At 42.5% G+C, this 24,913-nt stretch overlaps 1 protein-coding gene across 2 annotated transcripts; it reads left to right on the plus strand.

Annotated features, from left to right (window-relative positions):
• Positions 1-2,883: 2,883 nt before the first annotated feature.
• Positions 2,884-24,873, plus strand: LOC129581150 (uncharacterized). 2 transcript variants are annotated; one of them, XM_055472057.1, is made up of 6 exons: positions 2,884-3,116; positions 3,512-3,570; positions 24,117-24,258; positions 24,386-24,491; positions 24,630-24,693; positions 24,812-24,873. In XM_055472057.1, exons 1-5 carry the CDS (start codon positions 3,059-3,061, stop codon positions 24,658-24,660), a joined length of 396 nt encoding a protein of 131 aa, XP_055328032.1. In that variant the 5' UTR covers positions 2,884-3,058; the 3' UTR covers positions 24,661-24,693; positions 24,812-24,873. The 2 variants fall into 2 exon arrangements, 1 of the variants encoding a protein (XP_055328032.1); XR_008689452.1 differs by lacking the exons at positions 24,117-24,258; positions 24,386-24,491; positions 24,630-24,693; positions 24,812-24,873 and adding an exon at positions 14,917-15,327.
• The last annotated feature ends 40 nt before the right edge of the window (positions 24,874-24,913 follow it).

The raw sequence follows: 24,913 nt of genomic DNA on the forward strand, positions 1-24,913 counted from the left end.
AATAAATACAGAAAATAAATTTTTGAATTCCCAGGATCAATACAAAACAACAGTGACGACGTATGTATATATGCATACTTACAAAATGAACTGAAACTCAAACTTTTGTTACTATACGGTACGATTATACTAACAATTATTGCTTTTCGTTCTATGGTGCATTTAATAATATATTTTCTGCTTCGTTCACTATTTCGAAATATTTGTTTTTTTACTATGGGGTACGGACTTCTGCCTGCGACACTTTTTGATATGTCTGATCGATGCCGAATTCACGATGATAGACGTTGTGCATTGGCCATTCTGTATCGCAATGATAGCAGCTTGCTTCACGATCATTTGATTCTTCCAGTTCACGCTGTGTTTGGGTGCAGTTGTTGCTTGTTCTTCTGTTGGGCTAACCAAATGAAAACTCCACGTTCAGAATTTTTGTCATCTTTTCTAAAAGGTCGTCAATTTTTTTCGCCATTGCATCGGTTTGCGGGGATTGTTTCTTGGCAACATTTGCAAATGGCAGGCTTAAAGTTACTGCTGGTGTTTCCAAATTTCGTTCTCGGGTTCTGTATTTTACGGGATACAAATCTTCGGCCACTTCCAAAACGTTTTTTGGTGTCTTTTTACCCATGATGCGTAGTTGCATCGCTGTTTGCTTGTCCCTCATTCCTTTTAGTATGAAATATCCTATTTCTGTTTGTTCCATATTTGCGTCTGCGTGTTTGCATAAGTCCAGGATGGAAAAGTAATACGTCCGAAAGTCCTCATCGGTTCCTTGCTGCCTCGATATCAACATATCGATGGCTTGCTCTGGTGTACCCACCTTTCCGAAAGTTTTAAGAAATTCTGTTTCTACTGCATCCCATCCGGGTGCAGCATTTGCTGGACGATTTTTTATCCATTTTATTGCGGTACCAGCTAATACTTCGGGCAATCTTCTCGCTTTCGTGGCGTCGTCCCACGCATATGACTTCGCGCATCTAAGGTAAGATTCTAGCCAAGTTTCCGCGTCCTCATGTGGGGCGGCAGAGAATGGAGGGGGTAATTTAATCTTTGGCCCCTCTGCCATTCTTTGACGTTCTTGTTGTCCGTTCAAATCGTCGTCCTCCACTTTATCTACACTTTTAATTAAAGGTAAATTTCCGTTTTCTATATCCTCCTCTTTATCTTTTGGTGTATTCGCCTCTTCCAATTCTTCGGTATCTGATTCTTCTTCACTTGCGTCCTCTATAAACGCAGTCTCGTGTAAATTCTCTTCCTTTTCTTCCTCTTCAGTAAGGTCCTCGTTAATTGTTTGTTTCGGATTTTCTTCCGAATTTTCTTCGAGGCTTGTGTCTGGGGAAATTTCAGGGGTTTTTATCCTATCTGAAGCTCTTTTCACTTCCGGAATGCTTCTTTTGTTAACCAAATTACTGCTGCCTCCTGGATTCCAATATTTACTGTTAATCTGTTCTTCTGGTACTATTGGTGGCGGCAAGTTTTTTAGTCTGTTTGAGACGCGCTAAGCAACTGTGCTATTTTTTAAAATACTGCGCTGTTCTTGTGGTTTTTTAGGCGCCAGTTTGATTCATAATTAACAGAAAATAAAAGTTGCAATTTTCGTTATTTTTATATCTGTGTCAAGATAATTCACAATGTACGAACAAAATGTATATTTTATATTGCATATTATTAGTAACAAGCTGATACTATATAACACCTGCTTTTGCTTCGCTCGCTTATGTCGACTGCGGTTGCGATGTTCTATACTAGTATTCACAAATCTATGTTAATCCCTAGCGCCTATGATAATCCCCTCTCGTAGGGCCTATGATAATCCCTGCTCGTAGGGCCAATGATAATCCCCAAGGCCTATTATAATCCCTAGCGCTTATATTTATTACATACAATAGCGAACTTTATCAGTCAGACTGCACAGAGGACTCGAGCAGTGTTACTTTTCACGCATCAGTGGAGCCATGTGCTCACTTGATAAATCAAGCACAGGTTGAGACACATACATGTGTTTTACAGTCACACTTATTTGTGGATAATATACTGTGCTTACTGTCCTGATCACATTGCATACATACAAGCACTACGGATTTATTGTACAATTATCGTACTGGTGTAGTGCAACGACTATTATACTGTACTTTGTTGAGGAGTGCTGCTTTATTGTTTTTCGGATTACTACGATACAATGTAAGTGACAGCTTTTAATTAGTGTACAGTTTATCAGTGCACAGTTTAATTAGTGTGTAGTTTATCAATTACTAAGAGTAGTGCACGGTGCTTAATTAATGTGCAGATTTCGCTTTCCTACTATGCTTGTTTTAATTTTATCAGTACGGCTTCATTGGTTTCCTATAGTATGTACTATAATGTTTGTTATTTACCTGTAAGTTTCTTAACACGGGCTCAATCTAAACTACGACTATCTGTATACAACTGTGTTATTACGGACCAGGTAACAACAACAGTGAAATACCTGTGTCGTGTGCGACAATCTGTAATGAAAGTGACCTATGGTCAGTAGGACCACTTCACAATACCTGTGCCGCAAGTGGGCTTTATTCCCAAATTTTTCCTCCCGGGGTATCCGAATTTTGTTCAAATTTCCAATAATGTGTGCACGTACTTCAAAATTTTATCCAAAAGAATACAATAATCCAGGTGTATTAATTATCAAATTCACGTCAGGTAAGTAAAACAATTAAGTGGTCACATTGTGGGCTTCGCACACATTGTGTACGTCTGTTGACATACAGGTTCGTACACTTATGTAATGCCTTTGTGTTCTGTTCTTTAGCCAACGTGTTGCACAACACGTTGGCCGGTTTTGCCGTCTTGAGTTGTATAAAGTATGCCGCCTCTCGGTAGAGAGCATGGCATTGCAGTGGTTTTGTTCTTGGCGCGTATAGACATTTAGGCCTTTTTGTGGGCGAGCTCCCACATTGGTAGCAGATCGTGGTTTTTACGCTCCTGATTTTATATACCGTGTATAAAGTGACCTTTTTATATAACTAAATATCGCTCTATCGAAGGGGAGCTCGCCCACATAATACTTTACGGATTACCACCCATGGCTTGGATGTCCCACCCGCTTTTTACAACAACATACCGTCGATTCAGTATCCCTAGTAAGCTACTCTAATCGTTGCCCAATGTTTAAGTTTTTGTGCAGAAACAAACAGATTATTCGCGAGTCTGCCTAGTATTATACCTAATTAAATTTGGTGAATTACGACTTTGTCTGCCCGTTTGCTCAGTTAAATTTGCCCATACGATTCTTTGAAAGTTGCGCATATTTGTTACTTGTGGCCATTTTCTTTGTGTTTTTAGTGCACAATCAAATGAATTTTGCATTTATACACTGCCGGCCTAATTTTGTTTTCTTCGATATTAATATTACAGATGTTACTCAGTGCACAGAATTTATTACTGGCAAAGTTGCCCTAAATTTTTATCAATGGATCCTTTTCTTTTACCGAAAGTTGACCTATTGCGCGATTTAAACTTCTCTATCTCGGGATAGGTGATGCTGTGTGGAGTAGTCCCACTATTAACGGTGCGCGAGGCGTGGGACCCTTGCAGGTTAGTATACTACACAAAGCAACGCTTATATCTGTGTTGACAAAATTGAATTAACTACGTGATACCAAAAACTGCGCATTAACTGATTTTGTTTATTAATTCTGTCGACAAACTTGTTCAACAACTGAAAATGCAAAGCGCTTCCTTTTAAACTGGCTGTATTGCCGCCACCGGTTGGATATTTCTTTCACTGTTGGCAAAATTCACCGAAAATTTCGAACCTTTTCTGAAACATTATTCTCTTTTTCGGGCACATTCTGGGGGCAGTCATGAAATCTTTTCATGCAAAATTTCACCTTAAAAGAGCAAAAAAAAATACAATAATTTTACACAGTGTACGGGCTTCGTAACCAACAATTTATTGCTTAAGCACCAAACTTGCTGATTAAGTAACCAAGTATTTCGCACCCTGGTACTGAGACTTTGATTAGACGTTCTATTTTGAAGTCGTTTTTTTGACTGACTTTTGTTTCTTCACTCATGGGTATTATTACATAAACAAGAATTACAAAACTGCTAAATTCCTCGTTTGTTCACTCGTAATAAAATTCGTTCTCTCGCCACCGAAAGTACGGCGACGTAATTACCAATATTTTAGTGCCAAAAAACGTCGTGTATTGCGTAAAAACAAGAACAATAACGTCCGTTGTACTTACTTAACTTGGTGCCAGCTAATAATGTTAGGTAATAAATTGGCTAACGAACGACCGAAAAATGTACGTTCGGTTACGGTTACATCAGTAACTTCCTCTTTGTAATTATTAATAGAACCGTTTCACCTGTCTTGGCCGTTGGTTTTATGACTTGGCAACAAAACAAATTTTTTTGTGATATAACATTTTATGTTATCAAAACTGTTATGCAACAGCTTTAATGAACGCAAAATTCTTCCTATAAAACCATTATTCTTACATCTTGACTAGTCATTTACGATGCAAACATTCCGTCAGCAATTTGACCTTTCGTCAGTTCTACTAACCTATCATGCCCAACACCGAATGTTTGAACTGTGGTGGTTGGGGTCACCACTATAGCATCTGCCCATCACCCCGCACTTGTTTTCGCTGTCACATTGAAGGGCATACAGCCCGGGACTGTGACGCTGACCTTAATGACGAAGGTAAGCTGTACGATACCTGCCCTATATGCGATGAAGGAGTGCTCATCTCTCCAAATGAATGTGTGGAAGAGTTGTGTTGTGACCTTTGCGACTACTATGAGCATGATATTAACACATGCACATGCCCTCCCACTTAAGTAAAGTCAACATTGGCAAGTAAGTTCCGTACTAGATTTGTTCTGCTTGGCCAATATTTTAATATCAAAGAAAAGTAGTCCCAGTCATGTCTTGTATCCTTTTTGTAAAAGCTTCCTTATCTTTTAGATCAAATTTTTTAATCAACAAAAAATAAAAATTATTTGTTCTGTTTCATCAAACTGTTCTTGGTATCTGTTCTTAGTGATGCAAAGCTCTTCTAAAAAAAAGATCGCCTATGCAACTCATGCTTTAATTGCAGCAAAAGATCGCATTAGCGACATCTTTCCTATTACATCAGTTGAAAGGTCGCATGAAGCGACAAATAAAAATTTTCTTTACCTTAAAAGATCGCACGAAGCGACATTTAACTGTTTTTCGTTCATCAAAAGGTCGCATGAAGCGACAAATAAAAATTTTCTTTACCTTAAAAGATCGCACGAAGCGACATTTAACTGTTTTTCGTTCATCAAAAGATCGCATGAAGCGACAGATAAAAGTTTTCTTTACCGCAAGATCGCAAGCAGCGCCATTTAGTTTAGTTGCGCCATTTAGTTGTTCTATAAAAGATCATAAAGCGACACGTGAAATTTGTTTTATTTAAAAAGATCGCAGGAAGCGACAAGTAATTTTTTATTATTCAAAAGATCGCTTAAAGCGACAAATAAGATTTTTTTATTCAAAAGATCGCAACTACCGACACTTAATTTTACGATTTAAAAGATCGCATAAGCGACAATGCAGATTTTCAACACCATTTAGAAAGATCGCATAAAACGACAATTACGTTTCCTATATTACCCAAAAAAATCGCATAAGCGACAGAATTGTAAGATGCCTGCAAATATTTACCTTCAAAGATTGTATACACCATCATATTTACCCTAACTGTGAACGCTTCACAGCGTCTTTTCTAATGTTCGATTTTGGTTCTGCTGTTCCGGTTTTTCTTGTGTACGATTTCTTTTAACTGTTAGCGCGTTACACTACACCGGTCAATTACTGTTCAACTTTACTCCGCTTTCTATACAAATTCTTTATGTAAGCGCTTCACAGCGATTTCTTTTACCTTTTAGTAGTACAGAAGTGTTATTAGTGTGTCCAATGTCGTTTAACTACTTGAATCGGTAAACACTTTCTCCGGTTGCACTCTTGTTCTACATTCACAATACGCGAATACATGCAGTTAATCCGAAGATACGTGCAGAGTGCAGCAATGATACCGCTTCACAGCCAGCCAGTCGAGAATTTTTGCCGCCTTGTACTCAATCGCCTCAGGCAGTAAGAATTTCATCGCTTTCTGCGCATTACTGGACCACACTTCTATTTCAATCATAACAAAAATGGATCATCACCGTCCACCTATGGTTTACTGCAGTGCTGACTTTCATTTTATAATATTGGACATCGATATCGCCGACAGTAATCTACGAATAACATACGAAACGGATGCCTTGCCTGTTGACTTTCTCAACAATCGCTATTCCTGCCAAAATTGTCGCTACTCTACTCAGTCCGCGCTCGGGATCTTTACACATACATTCCGAAGATACATTTTACCTGCTATCCTAAGCCGGTATCTACTGCGAATCATTCGCCAACGATATACCGCACGCGCCGTGCGCGAGCATAACCGGGAATTTGATGCGGCTCACCCGTAGAAGAAGATGCATGTGGCTTACGCCACCAGCTACACTGCGACGCCAGCGCAGACAACGGAAATATAAACGCCAAGCAATTTTGGACTGGATTCCATTTTCAGTAGCTCTACCGACAGCTACAATAGCTACAACAACAACAAGAATATTAGTTCCAACACCTTCACAGCTGACTGAATCGGCGATGACACCTACAACGGTAACTCTAACACATCAACAATCAACGTCGTCAGCCCTCACAGCGGACCCAGTACCGACTCATCAACCGAAAGAAAATCAAAAGGAATGTCCGGTCTGTTATTGGGACTTCAATCACAAAAAGAAATTGCTTACGACTGCGGAAATGCGTTGCGGTCACGCAATATGTTCACGATGCCTTGGAAAAGCATTCCAAACATACACAGATGACCTCCGGGTCGATTCCTCTCTTGCTCTCATACCACAACAGAGACCACGTTGTCCAGTATGTCGAAAGAGCATCCGCCCGGAGCGGAGTCGTTTTATCTAATCATGATAATTTCCGTTCTAAAGCATCTCTACCTATCGTCCTTTAAAACAAATTTGAAAATCTTAGTTAGTGCATGTTGGTGCTCTTTTTCTAGACGTTCTTCAGTTGTCTGTTTTCTCTTTTGGTTTTGGTTTTCTCTAGACTATATCTACATGTTGTTTTTCCAACACGGAGGGAAGTGTGGGCTTCGCACACATTGTGTACGTCTGTTGACATACATGTTCGAACGCTTATGTAATGCCTTTGTGTTCTGTTCTTTAGCCAACGTGTTGCACAACACGTTGGCCGGTTTTGCCGTCTTGAGTTGTATAAAGTATGCCGCCTCTCGGTAGAGAGCATGGCATTGCAGTGGTTTTGTTCTTGGCGCGTATAGACATTTAGGCCTTTTTGTGGGCGAGCTCCCACAACATCTACAGGTTCATCCTTCACGCCAATTTGTCACAACATAAGTGTGACGAGTTCTTTTACCTGTGTGTGACTTACTGTGTGTTGTGTGTATATGAGCCCTAATGAAAGGTCAACGATGACCAGTACCTATGTAATTACAAACGAACCAAACAACCAGGTGTGCACGACCTTTTAATAATCTTTGACCATTGCCCACTACAGTATAATTATCATCAGCTGATCAGTATTTTAGAAAAGACTCGAATGAGTACTAGGGCCCGTTCACGCGTACACCTATCTATCTTAATTGCTTAGTGGGATGTGAGTTCAACCGGGGACAACCACCTAATTGCATTAGGTCCCAAAACTGCGTTCACGCAGCACACCTATGCTAACGTTAATTACCTAGCTCTTAATTGATAGATAGCAATGCGCGGCCTGAACAGTGCTTTCCTGTCGAAAGGTACCTTTTCGTTTGCTCCGTAGACACAATGGTTAAGACATATATGAACCACTTGAGGTTCCTTTTTGTATGGACATACACGCTCTTCTGGTTAAAATGCTTTCAGAATGATTATGTAATGACCTAAAAAGATGTTTTGATTCAGGATATGATAACTTGCGTCGTTAATTACCAGTGCAGAGTATCACCGCACATTAGCATGCACATGCAACCTATTTGCCGTAAAGATCACATTTTACACGAAAGCATGCGTCTGCTTTAAACTTGTAAAGGCAAAACTGCAACAACCGCACGGTCACAGTTTGAATGCGCGCAGTCTATGTTGTAATTATTTTTTGAAAACGAAATCTTTTAGCACGGATTCATCTAATTAATCATTAGTTCGAGTCTGTGTGTTGCTGGCAGACACAATGTGTAAGCTGTAAACATTTAACTGAGAAAGAGTTTTAATGAGGGAAATATCGCTGGGTGCCGTACTTACTGGTAAGTATTATTATTTGTAATTGCACTTTGCAGGTAATAAATTTATCGCTTATGACAAACCACTGTTGGTGATGACAGTTGAAATAAAATAAACAGTTTTGTGTTGTAATATCAGTTTATTTATTGAAGCATTGCCCATTGTACACTGTAAATTTATTGTGGTGTGCAGTTCATATTCTTCTGCCAGTGTTACTGCAAATTTACTGTAATGTAATTCAATCACGAAAATAATAATTATTACTATGAAGCGCTTAACTCCTCTACACGACACGTAGGCACCCGCCCGCTGTATCGGCAGCTGGCAACCGCCCGCGGTAGCAGTAGGCAGCGATATAGGCACCCGCCCGCTGTAACGGTAGCAAATAGCCTCCCTGGGTGACTGAGCGCTGCATAATGGCAAGCCCATATCAGGCGCATGGCAAGCCGAGATATTCAGCACTAAGCCCAACTGGATAAACTCGTGTCAGTTATCAATAGATTCATAAATTCTTACGCCCTTATTTTTTAGAAAATTATCTCCTAATTCGAGATTCAGTTTTTGTCTTTTCGATACTGTATGTCTAAATATTTAAAAGCCGGCCTGTGTATGTACCGTATTCTCTCACGTAGCGGCTCTGTGATACTGGTATTAGTTTGGAAGCTCACTAACCATAAGCTATGTTAATCTGTGCCAGATTTAAATACATTTAAATAATTGGGTACCCAGATAGCTAAAGGTCACAAAAATAGATTAAAAAGACAGAAAATCTTGAAGAAATAACAATGTTATTAAAAACATTTTTATCTGCTTTCTGACTTCTGAGCCTTAAGCTGTATCATTTCATTTTTAACTTTGCAAATGATTGTAAAGCTGGTTCGGCTGTTTTTTTAAGCATTTTACACTTGAATTATATTTTTAAAATCTATTTTGTTACTGTAACTGCAGACTGAATTTTTTGTAATTTCTTTCATATTATTCCTTACCTCAAACAAAAGTGGTCGCGTGCTAGCGCGACCGATACTTGTGTATCTACTACAACGCTGTAATATGAGTAATAGCGGTGGCAAAAAAAGAGCTGAAATACTGAGCTACTATAAGCGGGATGTATTTGATCTTCGTAAACATTACAAGTATAAAATAATTACCATTCTGCGATTTTGCTGTTTTAATTTTGCGTTTCGTTTCGGTACGTGGATAGGCGGCATGTGTTCACGCAGACCCAGCGGACTATCGGAAGCGCCTAAACAATAACTTTTATTGCACCTATTCAAAGGTGCCTGTGTGAACGCAATTCTGCTCCCTATTTAGGTATCTACTTAGAAGAGCGTGCCGCGTTCACGCATACTGCTAAGAAACCGGCCGTTTTGGGCGGTGTCTCAATAGGAAAACTGATAGATAGAAGTCCGCGTGAATCCGGCCCTAGACTGAATTGAATGCCTTTGATGGGCTCTTTATATATGGATCCGGACCGGTTAGAGTGTGATCGTGACTCATCCTTATGATGTCATTATGATGTAAGAATGAGTAATTATGACGCAGTTATGACTGCATTGTCCTTGGCGTTCGACCTTGACGGGCACGTGGTGGCCTCATGTATGTGAGTCATCGTGACACCGGCTATCGCCCAGCACCGGCACCCGCACAGTATCGGCGCACACACAGCACGGCAACGTATAGGTACTGTATGCATTATACCGTCACTACTCGCAAACAAATATAAATTGTACGATTACTGTACCTTGTACTCATATGGGCAGAACGCGGCAACAGCATGCTGTCTGATTGAGATCAGAAAGAATCCGGCTGCAAGCATGCATCCTGTCTGTTCAGCCACCGAACTTTGGGGCAGAAACAACTTATTTTTCTGATTAAAAGTACAGATAAGTTGTACTTAATCCAAAGAAAATTCAGTATTAGGTGCGCATCCTGTAACCAACACAGTTTATATACCTGCCTTCAAATGCATCGGAGGCGAGTAAAGTAGTAAAAGTGCGGCTTGAATCGGGTATGAATACTTAGAGGTCAGGCAGGCAGTGACTTGGCGATAGGCTGTCTGCGCCCTGCATTCGCACACATTTGGACTACCTCTACGAATTACATAAGGCCCACTCAAATTCATAATTCGACCTACGTAAAAATCATAATTTCATATCAGATCGATAACGAGCATGGGTAGCATGAAAAATTAATAAGATGTGCAATCTGTTTTGAAAAATTCTAAGCGGTTGAGGCTGTAGGCCTTACCGTACGCTCGGGCTCTTATTTAGAACTTGACGCCTTTAACGCAAACGTGCCGAAAGGTGCTGAATTGCAGATGCTGCAGATTTTAGCGAGTCGCATCACTATTAACTATCCACCTTGCTTCTACCTTCACCGCACCGTACCGCACTGGTCATCGCAACGCAATGGACCACACCGGACCCAGCATCATGACGCAACGCCCACACACAGCACTGCAACGTACATGTAAGGTAGACTAATCAGCCACGTACTCTATGTATTGTACTACGACTATGCGCAAAAAATATATCTTGTACGAATAGAGTGTACTTTGCACTTATATAGTCAGAGCGCGCCAACACCAAGCTGTGTGATTGAAATCAGATCAGCAGCAACTGTGAACATGCAGCCTGTCTGTTCAGTCATGAAATTTTGGGGGCACAAGCAGATTATTTTTCTGAATAAAACTACAGTAAAGTTTCACTTACACCTGTGGAAATTAAGAACTTGGTGTACATACTGCAAACAACGCAGGATTTATACTGGCCTGAGCAAACATTGTAGCAGTACGAGATCGGTGGTGACTGTTTGTATAATCTGCTTGTGCCCCCAAAATTTCATGACTGAACAGACAGGCTGCATGTTCACAGTTGCTGCTGATCTGATTTCAATCACACAGCTTGGTGTTGGCGCGCTCTGACTATATAAGTGCAAAGTACACTCTATTCGTACAAGATATATTTTTTTGCGCATAGTCGTAGTACAATACATAGAGTACGTGGCTGATTAGTCTACCTTACATGTACGTTGCAGTGCTGTGTCGTGCGTCATGTTGCGATGGCTATGCGGTACGGTGCGAAGGTAGAAGCAAGGTGGATAGTTAATAGTGATGCGACTCGCTAAAATCTGCAGCATCTGCAATTCAGCACCTTTCGGCACGTTTGCGTTAAAGGCGTCAAGTTCTAAATAAGAGCCCGAGCGTACGGTAAGGCCTACAGCCTCAACCGCTTAGAATTTTTCAAAACAGATTGCACATCTTATTAATTTTCATGCCGTTATCGATCTGATATGAAATTATGATTTTACGTAGGTCGAATTATGAATTTGAGTGGGCCTTATGTAATTCGTAGAGGTAGTCCAAATGTGCGAATGCAGGGCGCAGACAGCCTATCGCCAAGTCACTGCCTGCCTGACCTCTAAGTATTCATACCCGATTCAAGCCGCACTTTTTACTACTTTACTCGCCTCCGATGCATTTGAAGGCAGGTATATAAACTGTGTTGGTTACAGGATGCGCACCTAATACTGAATTTTCTTTGGATTAAGTACAACTTATCTGTACTTTTAATCAGAAAAATAAGTTGTTTCTGCCCCAAAGTTCGGTGGCTGAACAGACAGGATGCATGCTTGCAGCCGGATTCTTTCTGATCTCAATCAGACAGCATGCTGTTGCCGCGTTCTGCCCATATGAGTACAAGGTACAGTAATCGTACAATTTATATTTGTTTGCGAGTAGCGACGGTATAATACATACAGTACCTATACGTTGCCGTTCAGTGTGTGCGCCGGTACTGTGCGGGTCCCGGTGCTGGGCGATAGCCGGAGCTGGGGCGGTGGCCGCTGCTGGGGCCGGGTTTAATGCGGTGTAGTTGCGTACTATTTGGAGAGAGAATCGATGTGCAGATCCCACATATTACATAGAAAAGTGTTAAATGCCCCTCTTTTGTAGTTGAAGCACGGTATCTGTACATCAATATGATCATATTAATTGCTAATATCCGCTTGTAAATATGCGAGCAACATATGATTCACGACACTGTAGCGCAGCTGTTCCCGGTGGATATGCAGCTCCGTCCCGCCCGGTAGGTATATATTGTTTGTGCTGACCAGTATGTAAATCTAGTGTTAATGCTCATAGGTACAAATAAACTTATCTGTAATATTAATCAAAAAATAAGTTGATTTTGCTTAGGCGTTTGATGACTGAGAAGACAGGCTGCTTCACAGGCAGATGCTGACTGATTTTAATCAGACTTCATACTGTTTTCGCGCGCTCTGTCTATATGAGTACAAAGTATACGTTTTGGCCATACGTGTGCAAAGTACAGTACTCGTACAATATATATTTGTTTGCGAGTAGTGACAGTACAATACAGACAGTACCTGTGCGTCGCTGTGCGGTGAAGTGTGGTGTTGGGCACCGGTCCGGTGTGTGGTGTGGGGAACAGCGCCGTGCGGGGCCGGTACGGTGCAGGGGATGACTGAACAGACAGGTTGCATGCTAACAATCGTTGCTGATCTGATTTTATTCAGAAAGCATGCTGTTGGCTCGCTGTGTCCATACGAGTGTAAGTTACATTACTCGTACCATAATATTTGTTTCCGCGTAGGCTGTTACCGCACGTTCTCAGGCGCTGACAGATACTGCCTGATTTTAATCACACCGCATACTGTTTTGACGCGCTCTGATCATATGCATGCTTGTACTCGTATACGTATATTTTTATTTGCGCGTAGTGACAGTTAAATACATACAGTACCTGACGCTTAAGTACAGTTACCATACCTTTGCGGTGCAGTGTAGTGTCGGACCCGGTGCGGTGTTAAGCTGTTGCTGTGAGTTAGTCACACCGCCAGAAAATGTCAGATTCTTTCTGATTTCAATCAGAAAGCATGATGTTAGCGCGCTCTGTCTATACGCGTGAAAGTACCGTACTCGTACAATTTATATTTGTTCACGAGTAGCGGCAGTACATTACATACAGCACATGCCTGTTTGGTAATGGAGTTGGCTGCGTTCTCTTGCTGTGCGGGAGTCGGTGGATGTGCACGGTACGTACATATTGTTTGTGCTGACCAGTATGTACATCTAGCATTAAATGCTCATATGTACAAGTAAACTTATCTGTAATGTTAATCAAAAAAATAAGTTGATTTTGCTCCAGCGTTTGATGACTAATCAGAGAGGCTGCACGTTCTCAGGCGCTGGCAGATACTGACTAATTTTAATCAGACCGCATACTGTTTTGGCGCGCTCTGATCATATGAGCACAAAGTACACTACTCGTACAATATTTGCATGCTTGTACTCGTATACGTATAATTCTTTATTTGCGCGTAGTGGCAGTAAAATACATACAGTACCTTACGCTTAGGTGCAGTTTACCATACCTTTGCGGTGCAATGTAGCGTTGACCCGGTGCGGTGTTAGGTCGTTGCTGTGTGGAGGCCGGTGAAATACGGTGCAGGTATAAAGTACAAGTACTGTTTTCTCCTTTCTTAAAAAAGTCACTGTGACTCATCGCCACCGCAGCTGAACCATCGAAAGTCTCATGACTGAACAGAATAAATGCACAGTCACCGAGTGATGCCATCTGAATTCACTCAGATTGCATGTAGTTGAAGCGCTCGGGCCATATGAGTGCAAAGTACAATACTCGTGCAGTATGCGTTTTTTTACGAGTAGTGGCAGTGCGGTACATGATTGATTCATCTACCTTACTTGTACGCTGCCGCGCGGTGGGATGTGGTGCTGGATCAGGTGCGGTGCGATGTTAGGACGGTGCTGTGCTGGGGCCGGTGCTGTCCGGGGGCCCGGTGCAATACGGTGCAGTGTGTAAGTACAAGCATTGTTTTCTCTTGGCACTTTCTGAGAAAAGACACATCGCTAGGCACTGACGGCTGCTGTCGGATTTCAATCACACAGCATGCAGTTACCCCGCTTTGTCTATACGAGTGCAAAGTACGGTACTCGTACAATAATACTTGTTTCCGAGTAGCGATCGTGCAATACATACAGTATCTGTACATGGCGGTTCGATACTGTTTACCATACCTTTACGGTAACCGGTGTTGTGTGTAGGCCGTTGTTGTGCGGTGCAGTGTGTAAGTCGCTTTTCTGAGAAAAGTCACATCACTAGGCGCTGCCGGACTCTTTCTGATTTCAGTCAGAAAGCATGCTGTTGGCGCGCTCTGTCTATACGAGTACAGTACCCGTACAATATAAATTACAATATAAATTTGCTTGTATGTAGTGGCAGTACATGGCTGGTCTGTACAGTCTACCCTCCTGGTCGATAGTGTACGCTGTGGGGCCCGGTGATGTGCGGTGCGGTGCCCAGTGCGATGAAGGTGTAAAGTACAAGTACTGTTTCTGAGAAAAGTTTATGTGCCTCGTCGCCAGTTACGCCACCACCGACAGCTGTCCCCGGTCAAATAGCTATGAACGCGCTCACTGAAAGCGAACACATAGTTTAGTTACTCATTACAATCTCTGCAAAATGTCTGACAACCGTGTAGAAATCATAGGAACGTTTCGGGGCTATACAATATATAAAATTACACCAAGAATTATAGCGTTTTGGTGTCCAAAATACGAGTACTGTTTTTTAGTACATGACGCCCAACCGGATGCGTATGGACTAGCACTGGCCAAAGAGTACGGCGTACGGCTACAATCCACACACCTGAATGCATTCATGGAAATAATTTATGGTGGACCGTGGGCGGGGTGTTTGGATCGTGGGTTTAACGGTGATGGCTTGCCAAAGATTGGACTGGCTGGCCCGAGATGTTTACGCCTTGCGCTTAAAATTTATAAAAAACGCGGCCGTATGATCCGTTTTTCCCAGTTTGGCCGCATAATAACATTGCCATATACAGAATTTTTTGCTCTGATGGCGGAAATTCACACAACGCACTGGAAGGACAACCGGACTTTCAGTCGCCTTTTCTTTGTTCGATAATGTGTCCATTATAATGATTTTATATTATAGTTTACTTGTTAAACAATGTGCCGCTGTACCTGCATATACGAATGCTGTCTGAACAATGAATAAAAGAGAGGGTGGGGAAAAATAAACAAAAGAAAGGGAGTAAACTCCGGTTCGGTTCAGTCTTGGGCCGGTCTCGGTACGGTTCGGTTCGGTTCGGTTCTGACCAATCAGAGAAGAGGGCGTGTCTGACCAATCACGTGTCCCTGCTATTCTGCCCCCCATACTACTGATCTGGTAGATCTGGGTGGTCTGGAAGATTTGGTGGTTCTGGCAGATCTGGCTAAATTTGGGGGTTTTTGTAGTTCTGGCTGATCTGGTAGTTATGGTTTATCTGGCTGATCTGGCATATCTTGTGGTCCTAGCTAATCAAGTAAAGACACTAAGGTCTTGAAACTTTCGTACGGGCTGAGCCAGCTGAACTGGTTAATCGGAAATTGTACAGGAACTGTACTAAGGTTTCGAAGCTTAGTAAAGGCTTTGGGCTGAATGCAACGAAGGTTAAAAGGCTGTACAGGCCTGAAAGCCGTAAAGCAGGTTCTGACCAAACAGAAGGTAAGGCCGGCGCTGGCCAATCAGAAAGGTTTGGAGGCGGGATCTGTTCGAACAGAGGGTTCTGCTTTAATATACTAGATAGACAAGCAGGACGCGCGGCGCTTACGCGCCGCGCTGAAGCAGCTTACCGCACGCTTGGCCTTCGGTGTCCAGAGGCTCGAAACGGCGGGTACCGCACGCGGGGCCCTCTGTTACCAAAAGTTCAAAAAAGTGGGTACCGCACGCGGGGCTTTCGGTGATCAAAGGCTAAAGGGCGGGTACTACACGCGCGGCCTTCGGTGCTCAAAGGCTCAGAAAGGCGGGTACCGCACGCGCGGCCTTCGGTGACCAAAAGCTAAAAAAAGCGGGTACCACGCGCGTGGCCTTCGGTGATCAAAGGCACAAAACGTCGGGTGCCGCACGCGTAGCCTTCGTGGACCAAAAGCTAAAAAGAGCGGGTACCGCACGCGGGGCTATCGGTGATCAAAGGCTCAGAAAGGCGGGTACCGCACGCGCGGCCTTCGGTGACCAAAAGCTAGAAAAAGCGGGTACCGCACGCGGGGCTATCGGTGACCAAAGCTCAAAAAGGCGGGTGCTGCACGCGTAGCCTTCGTGGACCAAAAGCTCTAAAAGGCGGGTACCACGGGCGTGGCCTTCGGTGATCAAAGGCACAAAAAGGCGGGTAATACACGCGCGGCGTTCGGTGATCAAAGGCTCAAAAAGGCGGGTACTACACGCGTAGCCTTTCGTGACCAAAAGCTCAAATAGGCGGGTACCACACGCGCGGCCTTCGGTGACCAAAGGCTCAAAAATGCTGGTACCGCACGCGTGGCCTTCGGTGGCCAAAGGCTCAAAAAAGCGGGTTCAGCAGGCATGGCTTCGGTGACCAAAGGCTCCAAAAATGCGGGTACCGCACGCGTGGCCTTCGGTGACCAAAGGCTCAAAAGGTCGGGTGCCGCACGCGTAGCCTTCGGTGACTAAAGGCTAATAAAAGCGGGTACCGCACGTGTGGCCTTCGGAGATCAAAAGCTCAAAAAGGCGGGTACCGCAGGCGTGGCCTTCGGTGACCAAAGGCTCAAAAAGCGGGTTTAGCAGGCATGGCCTTCAGTGACCAAAAGCTCAAAAGAACGGGTACCGCACGCGTGGCCTTCGGAGATCAAAAGCTCAAAAAGGCGGGTACCGCAGGCGTGGCCTTCGGTGACCAAAGGCTCAAAAAGCGGGTTCAGCAGGCATGGCCTTCGGTGGCCAAAGACTCAAAAAAGCGGGTTCAGCAGGCATGGCTTCGGAGACCAAAGGCTGCAAAAATGCGGGTACCGCACGTGTGGCTTTCGGTGATCAAAAGCTCAAAAAGGCAGGTACCGCACGTGTGGCCTTCGGTGACCAAAAGCTAGAAAAAGCGGGTACCGCACGCGGGGCTATCGGTGACCAAAGCTCAAAAAGGCGGGTGCTGCACGCGTAGCCTTCGTGGACCAAAAGCTCTAAAAGGCGGGTACCACGGGCGTGGCCTTCGGTGATCAAAGGCACAAAAAGGCGGGTAATACACGCGCGGCGTTCGGTGATCAAAGGCTCAAAAAGGCGGGTACTACACGCGTAGCCTTTCGTGACCAAAAGCTCAAATAGGCGGGTACCACGCGCGGCCTTCGGTGACCAAAGGCTCAAAATGCTGGTACCGCACGCGTGGCCTTCGGTGGCCAAAGGCTCAAAAAAGCGGGTTCAGCAGGCATGGCTTCGGTGACCAAAGGCTCCAAAAATGCGGGTACCGCACGCGTGGCCTTCGGTGACCAAAGGCTCAAAAGGTCGGGTGCCGCACGCGTAGCCTTCGGTGACTAAAGGCTAATAAAGCGGGTACCGCACGTGTGGCCTTCGGAGATCAAAAGCTCAAAAGGCGGGTACCGCAGGCGTGGCCTTCGGTGACCAAAGGCTCAAAAGCGGGTTTAGCAGGCATGGCCTTCAGTGACCAAAAGCTCAAAAGAACGGGTACCGCACGCGTGGCCTTCGGAGATCAAAAGCTCAAAAAGGCGGGTACCGCAGGCGTGGCCTTCGGTGACCAAAGGCTCAAAAAGCGGGTTCAGCAGGCATGGCCTTCGGTGGCCAAAGACTCAAAAAAGCGGGTTCAGCAGGCATGGCTTCGGAGACCAAAGGCTGCAAAAATGCGGGTACCGCACGTGTGGCTTTCGGTGATCAAAAGCTCAAAAAGGCAGGTACCGCACGTGTGGCCTTCGGTGATCAAAAGCTCAAAAAGCGGGTTCAAGCAGGCATGGTCTTCGGTGACCAAAGGCTCCAGAAGGGTGGGTACCGCACGCGTGGCCTTCGGTGACCAAAGGCTCAAAAAAGCGGGTTTAGCAGGCATGGCTTCGGTGACCAAAGGCTCCAAAAAGGCGGGTTCCCCACGCGTGGTCTTCGGCGACCGAAAGCTCAAAAATAGCGGGTACCGCACGTGTGGCCTTCGGTGATCAAAAGCTCAAAAAGGCGGGTACCGCAGGCGTTAAAGAACTAAAGTTTTGAAGCTTAGTTAGGAGTAAAAATGGAGGTGGGATCGGGTTTATCAGGCGAAGTTTTTCACAGGAGAAGGTATTAAGTTTCGGAAACCTAGTAAGGACAAAGGCGTAAAAGCACAGGTTTAAAGAGCTGCAAAAGCTTAAAAGTTGTTAGGCGGGTTCTGGCAAATCAGAAACGTAAGGTCTTTTCTGGCCAATCAGGAAACGTTGAAGACGGGAGCGTCACGGAATCACGGCTCTGGTTTAATATATAGGATATTCCACAGACCGGTTTTCTTTCGGGTTTTTTCTACACCCGATTAAACAGGATGGTACCTAAAGACGAATATACAGTATACACCGCTAGGCCACCGTTCGACTATCGTGATTGGGAATAATAATAATTCACAACTTCACAGTCAGTTAAACATTGCATCGTCTTTCACAATAGGCTCTCGTCTCCGTGGACATTTTGCACAGTATGAACACTTTGTTTGTTAACTACAACAACAAAAACACTACAGGACATAACATTATCCCCTGTCTCCGATGTATTCTTCGTATCGATATCGATTTCGTGTATTGACGATGAATTTGTCTTTAAAGCACAATATTTGTACTGATCATGATAAAGAAGTACTGTGTGCACGTTAGCATGTCCTCATCGTACGATATGCAAAAGTCTATAACACATCAGGTGTTTTGTGACTCACTCAGCCAGAGCGCATAAGTATGTCTGATAACACAGAAACTGCTAATAGGGCATTGTACACAGATCCTGGAACGAATGAGTTATGCAACCGTTGCTCAGTCAGCTACTACATCGACTTCCACACTGTGGAAGTCGATGTAGTAGCTGACTGAGCACGCGGTGCCTGCGGAGGCGGAGGAGCTCGGGCACGGCAAGCCCACACCACTGCGAGCACGAGAACCAACGTCGTCAGAGCGCTGTCTACGCCGCCTAAGATAATAACTGTATTGCGGTGACTCTCAGATCGCTACATCTCAGCATACCGCTTCATCTTAGCTCTCTGCCGGCTGATCCGAAAAGGCTGGGTTTTGAAAGAAGCTTGCGAATATACAAAGTACATAGCAGGCGTTTAGCACATCAGCACCAACAGATTTGATGTATAATAACCGCTAAAAGCGCGTGTGGAGCCAAGAGTAACTGGCCTGCCCTTCTCTGTGGCTTTTTTGAAAGGGAGCAGGGAGCTGCAGGACACCTGCCCTTCCCTGTGTCTTTTTTGAAAGGGCTCAGGGAACTGCAGGACACAAATACCTACTGGTTGAAAAAGGCGATTTGGACCGTGCTGCAGGATCGTCACAGAAGACGGTCTGCAGGGAAGAATGGGTCTGATTCAGACCGCTTGCCATTTTTATGGCTTTTGGACCGTTCTGCGAGGCTGCGATGTAGCGATCTGAGAGTCACCGCAATACAGTTAATGTATGACATGGGATCCGCCATGTTATCTTGTTAAAGATGTTAAATATGTTAAAGAGTGTATGTTGTTAAATTAGCATTACCTTGTGCAATGCGGATAAGTTTATATATACGTTTCAGTGCGCCGTAGGTATTTGCGGCTACGCTTAATACGATGATACACTTCCTGGTTGCCAGCTGCACGACGAGGCACCCAGGAAGTGTATCACTAATATGTCGGCACCGACATCCAGGTATTCTTCACTATAGGTCCAGGTGAAGAATACTTTGAAGCGGAAATCATTCCCCTGACTTACTGAAAATTTTTTCAGTAAATATTTGCCGAATACCTCTAAGCAAGTTTTGCTGCGCCAGCTCTTAGTAGCGAAAACTTGATCACAAGCATTTCTCGTAATGTTGGCCCGGAGTCTCCAGGGCGACTTTAAGAGAAATGCTCGTGATTGATTTGATAGGACATACTAGCCGACACATGATTAATACTGGATTCGAAATCCTCCACCTGAGTTTTTTCTTAGTACATTAAAAAAATTCTTTATGGTTGTTCACAGAACTCGCCAATTACTATTATAAATTGTCAATAACGATTGTAATAAAACGCAAAATTTAATACTGCACAATGCACATACATAGCATTTACAGTGCCAGTTTCTGCATATAATACTAGTAACTGTAACACTCCATTATATTAACGTGTCGGTAATTACGCATGTACTATTTACTTACGTTTGTGTTATACTGACTAATATTGCCTGTTCATTTTATTTTATCAAGTTAACATCTTTACTAAAATCGCAAAATCCTTTTGAAGCGCGAATGAAATGCAGTGCGAATATGAAAATATCACAGACCGTACATTTTATAGGTGAAGGCTCCGCATACCACCTTTATACCACCGTTGGCTCCTAATACCACCTTTTGCACACCACTTTTGACTCCGCATACCACCATTTAATTTTTTAAAATTAAATTTTTAATTTATGTAGTTTAATTTAGGTGAAGGCTCCGCATACCACCTTTTACCACCTTTGGCTCCTAGTACCACCATTTAATTTTTTTTGCAGCTGCAGTGTTATGAATTAACAAGTATCGGTCGCGCTAGCGCGCGACCAGTTGTGTTCGAGGTATGGAAGAATGAAAAAATACAAAATATACTTCGTACAGCAATAAAAATGATCTTGAGAAATATTTCAAATATGAAACCCCAGCGAGTCCAGCTACGAAATATTTTGACATGTAGAAATGCGGACAGTTTTCGAGCTTTCCGGTCAGTTTGCATTTTTCACGATTCTTTTTCACGCTTTTGATGTAGCTTTATGTTGCCGATCTAACGAAATGAAAATTTGAATTTTTTTGTACGACCGATAATATTTAAACGGTGATTGAATGAATGGAGTGGGATCATTTACACGATGCCCACAAAACCATTCAGCCGATATTTTAGCGCAGATTAATGGAAACTTGTGAGAAACAATTAACGGTTGCCCAAGGTGACCTGGGAGGCTGCATCTTTAGCTACTAATTGTAAGATTTTCAGCCATTCAGTCAAGCTCTTGAGTATTTATAAAAATAAAATAAACACATATTTATTAGATTTTGAGGTTAGTGAATACCCAAGCTACCGCCAGTATTACAGAGCCGCTTTGTGAGTGAATACGGTAAACGGGCCGCGGACTGGCTTTTAGATATTTACAAATTACATATAAATTAGACAATTTAGACCGTGAGATATTGAGGTACTCAGATTTCTAGATATTTTTAAATTTCGGAACTTTGGAGGCTCAAAAAATTAGAGGTAACGCTTTGGAGCCGATTTTCGAAAAATTTATATTTATTTTGAGGTATTCAAACAGATTTAAAAACATCTTAAAGGTTTCAAGAGTTAAAAAAAAATTAAGTTTGATGGGATTGACAATTTTAAATAAGTAACTATAGTTTAGGTTGCTAAGTTGCGAAACTTGTATTTGCTCATTCGAGACGTTTCTAGAATTTACTGGAAATTTCTATGAACTTTAAACGCTAAGTACTGAAAGTTTGAAAGGGTTTTGAAAACGTTCCGGAAACCAAAATTTTTTTTCGAAGCTGCAGTAGGAAGCTTTAGAAGATGCTAGATTTTATAAAATAATCAAAAGTTTCACAAATGGAATCTTGAATTAGGAGATAATTTCCAAAACTAACAACCTTTAAGTACTAACAACCTTTAAGTACTACAGCTTCTAAAAATTTTTTTAGACCTTCTCCAAAACTTTAGATTTTTTCAAAGATAAAGGTAGGAACGTTTGCGCTAAGCTCTATTTTATAAAATTATCAACTTATTGAAAAAATCAATCTTGATTTAGGAGACAATTTCCAAAAAATAAGGACGTAAGGATATATGAATCAATTGATATTGATAAGGATATCTGGGAAAACCGAATGCAGCCGCGTCCAAATCTACGCGCTGCGCTTCATGTACATATACAGTATGTTGCATGGAGGTTATAAAATTAAATCCTGGTCTTTTCAAATTACTCCACTACTACCAGCCATTTTCGGATACCGTGTTCGGTGTACAATGTTCGCAACGTAGCGCTATGTACGGACATTACGGACACAAGCTTCCATACAAACAGTACGAAAACAAATTTCCGATGTGTGTTCGTACTGTTTTTCCATTGCGTCGGTTGCGATACTGAATGCCTTCAACTTGCTAGTTGGTACATATCTTTTCCCAGGCGGTACACAGAAAGATTTGGATCTCGTTTCTTGATGTTAATAATTTAAAGGTGAAGGTTCCGCATACCACCTTTATACCACCGTTGGCTCCTAGTACCACCTTTCAACCATTTTTGGCTCCTAGTACCACCTTTTGCACACCACTTTTGACTCCGCAATCATTTTTATTGCTGTACGAAGTATATTTTGTATTTTTTCATTCTTCCATACCTCGAAAACAACTGGTCGCGCGCTAGCGCGACCGATACTTGTTAATTCATAACACTACAGCTGCAAAAAAAAATTAAATGGTGGCATGCGGAGTCAAAAGGGGTGTGCAAAAGGTGGTATTAGGAGCCAAAGGTGGTATGACAGGTGGTACTAGGAGCCAGAGGTGGTAAAAGGTGGTATGCGGAGCCTTCACCCATTTTATATTGTTATCGCTTATGCATAATGCCACCAACAATTATCAATTATCAACAATTGTCACAAACAATTAATGCCACCAACAATTAGCAATTTTCGCAGAAAGAGAAAAGCAACGTGGAAATCTCATTAAAAACTGACATAATAAGTTGTATGATAAAGGTCATCAATTATGTAGGAGTAACTATCACAAACAAATTAGTAACATTATAAGTTACAATCTAATTGAACATAAGTTACAATCATAAGCTAAAATAGTGTGTAGTTATACACATTTCGTGTAGTGATAAACGTGTAGTGTGTAGTTTTAGTTGTCCAAGTGTGCAAGATTAAAAAAGTTCAAAACCGTTAAAAAAAATTGGAGGGGGTCTCTTGAAAATTAAAACTATAATAATTCTACTATTTTTTATAGAATTTCTAGCAAATCTCACAAGAAAAACGTGCGTCGGCTTCGCGCTTCGCGCGAAACTCACCTTATCTGTCAATCTTACATCGATCTAGCTTGGCATTGTATTTGTCCTTTAACCTTCGTTAGCTTCAAATAATTTGGTCATTGCAGTGCTAATTTGCTATTTTTAATCAAAACTCTTGCTTTTTGCAGTTGAAATTCCCTGGTTTCGCGCTTCGCGCCGGAAGTTGACATTCACGATGATTTTTAACGCTAAAATTCGTGTAATGCGTCGCTGATTTTGCCTTTCTTTAAAAAAAGAATCCAACAATTTTATTGTTTTTGTAAACTTTTTTGCAGTTACTCCCTCCGGGGGCACCCCCCAGGGGCGCTCAGGGGCAGTGTGTAGTGATAGAATTAAGATATTTTAGCCCCTGGTTACAATCTAATTGAATCTAATTGAACTAATTGAAATCAAAATTTTGGCGAGCCGACACGGTAGAACCTCTTCTTAGTAATCTAAACCGAAATGATTCTGCAAACGATAACGACATGGTTGTTTTATTAATGTCTGTCGACCAGGCGCCGGCGCCGGTAAATAAGGTTACCATACAGCTTGCGGAAAAGGGTCACAGGATGGCGGTATTTACAGTAATTTATATACGCTATTTATTACTGTATTATCACAGATTGTGCTCGTTATTATCCTTATTTTTGGTCATCATCAATGCCTTCATAACAATTATATGTTTTTATAATATCATCACCATCAAATTATTCATCCTAATTCTTTATATTTAATACGGATATTTGAATCATGTAAAAAAATATTTCCACGGTTAAGCATATTTTAATCCCTTTAGTACATTCGGGAATTGAGGATGGTATGTTGCGGTTGGTGGCGGAGGACGCCGTTTATCAGTGCTATTGTTGCGTTATGGGGAATGCGTATTGTTGTGGCCGTTAACCGGTACTACGGTACCTATCTATACAGCCTATGGATCGGTGAGTGGTCTTATTAGCCGTAAAAAAATAATTATTAATTGCATATGGTGCAAATCCTAAATAATAATGCACTAGTACAGCATACCGTACGTAAACCAGGCTCTTTTATACTGTATATCAATACAAGGTGATATGATCATGACACCTTCCGTACGTGCGCACGGCGCCTCCAATCTTCGGCACCGGAAGTGGCACATTGAGTGCATGGACGGCGAAGCTGTTGTGGGAAATAGGTACAAAGCTTTTTAAATCTGCAGTAATACGCTGTTATTTATTTTTACTTTTTACTACGACAAGGTCAACTAGATTTCGCGCATGACGTAATAAGCCATATTTCTTCCGCGGTTTTTTGCCGGAATACTTTTTGTCAGGAAGTACCGAAGGGTGGATTTACTGGACTGACGGTGAGCCGTCACATCGACCGGCCTTCTTATTGTTCGTCTTTGAACTGGTCTGACACAGTGCAAAATTTTATCTCTTAGATAATTTTTCTTGGCGGCTGTTATTTGTTAAATTGTTCCCCATTTTTAAATTAATGGGTGGTTTTTGGCAGTTTTATCTTTCTGGCACGTGTAGTCCGCGCTATGGAATACCACTGCATGTGCTCATCGTGGCGCATGATTATTATGCCAAATATTGCATATGGGCTTTGGCT

Source organism: Paramacrobiotus metropolitanus, unplaced genomic scaffold (assembly GCF_019649055.1).
Source record: "Paramacrobiotus metropolitanus isolate TYO unplaced genomic scaffold, Prichtersi_v1.0 Parri_scaffold0000005, whole genome shotgun sequence".
NCBI classification, from domain to species: Eukaryota; Metazoa; Tardigrada; class Eutardigrada; order Parachela; family Macrobiotidae; genus Paramacrobiotus; species Paramacrobiotus metropolitanus.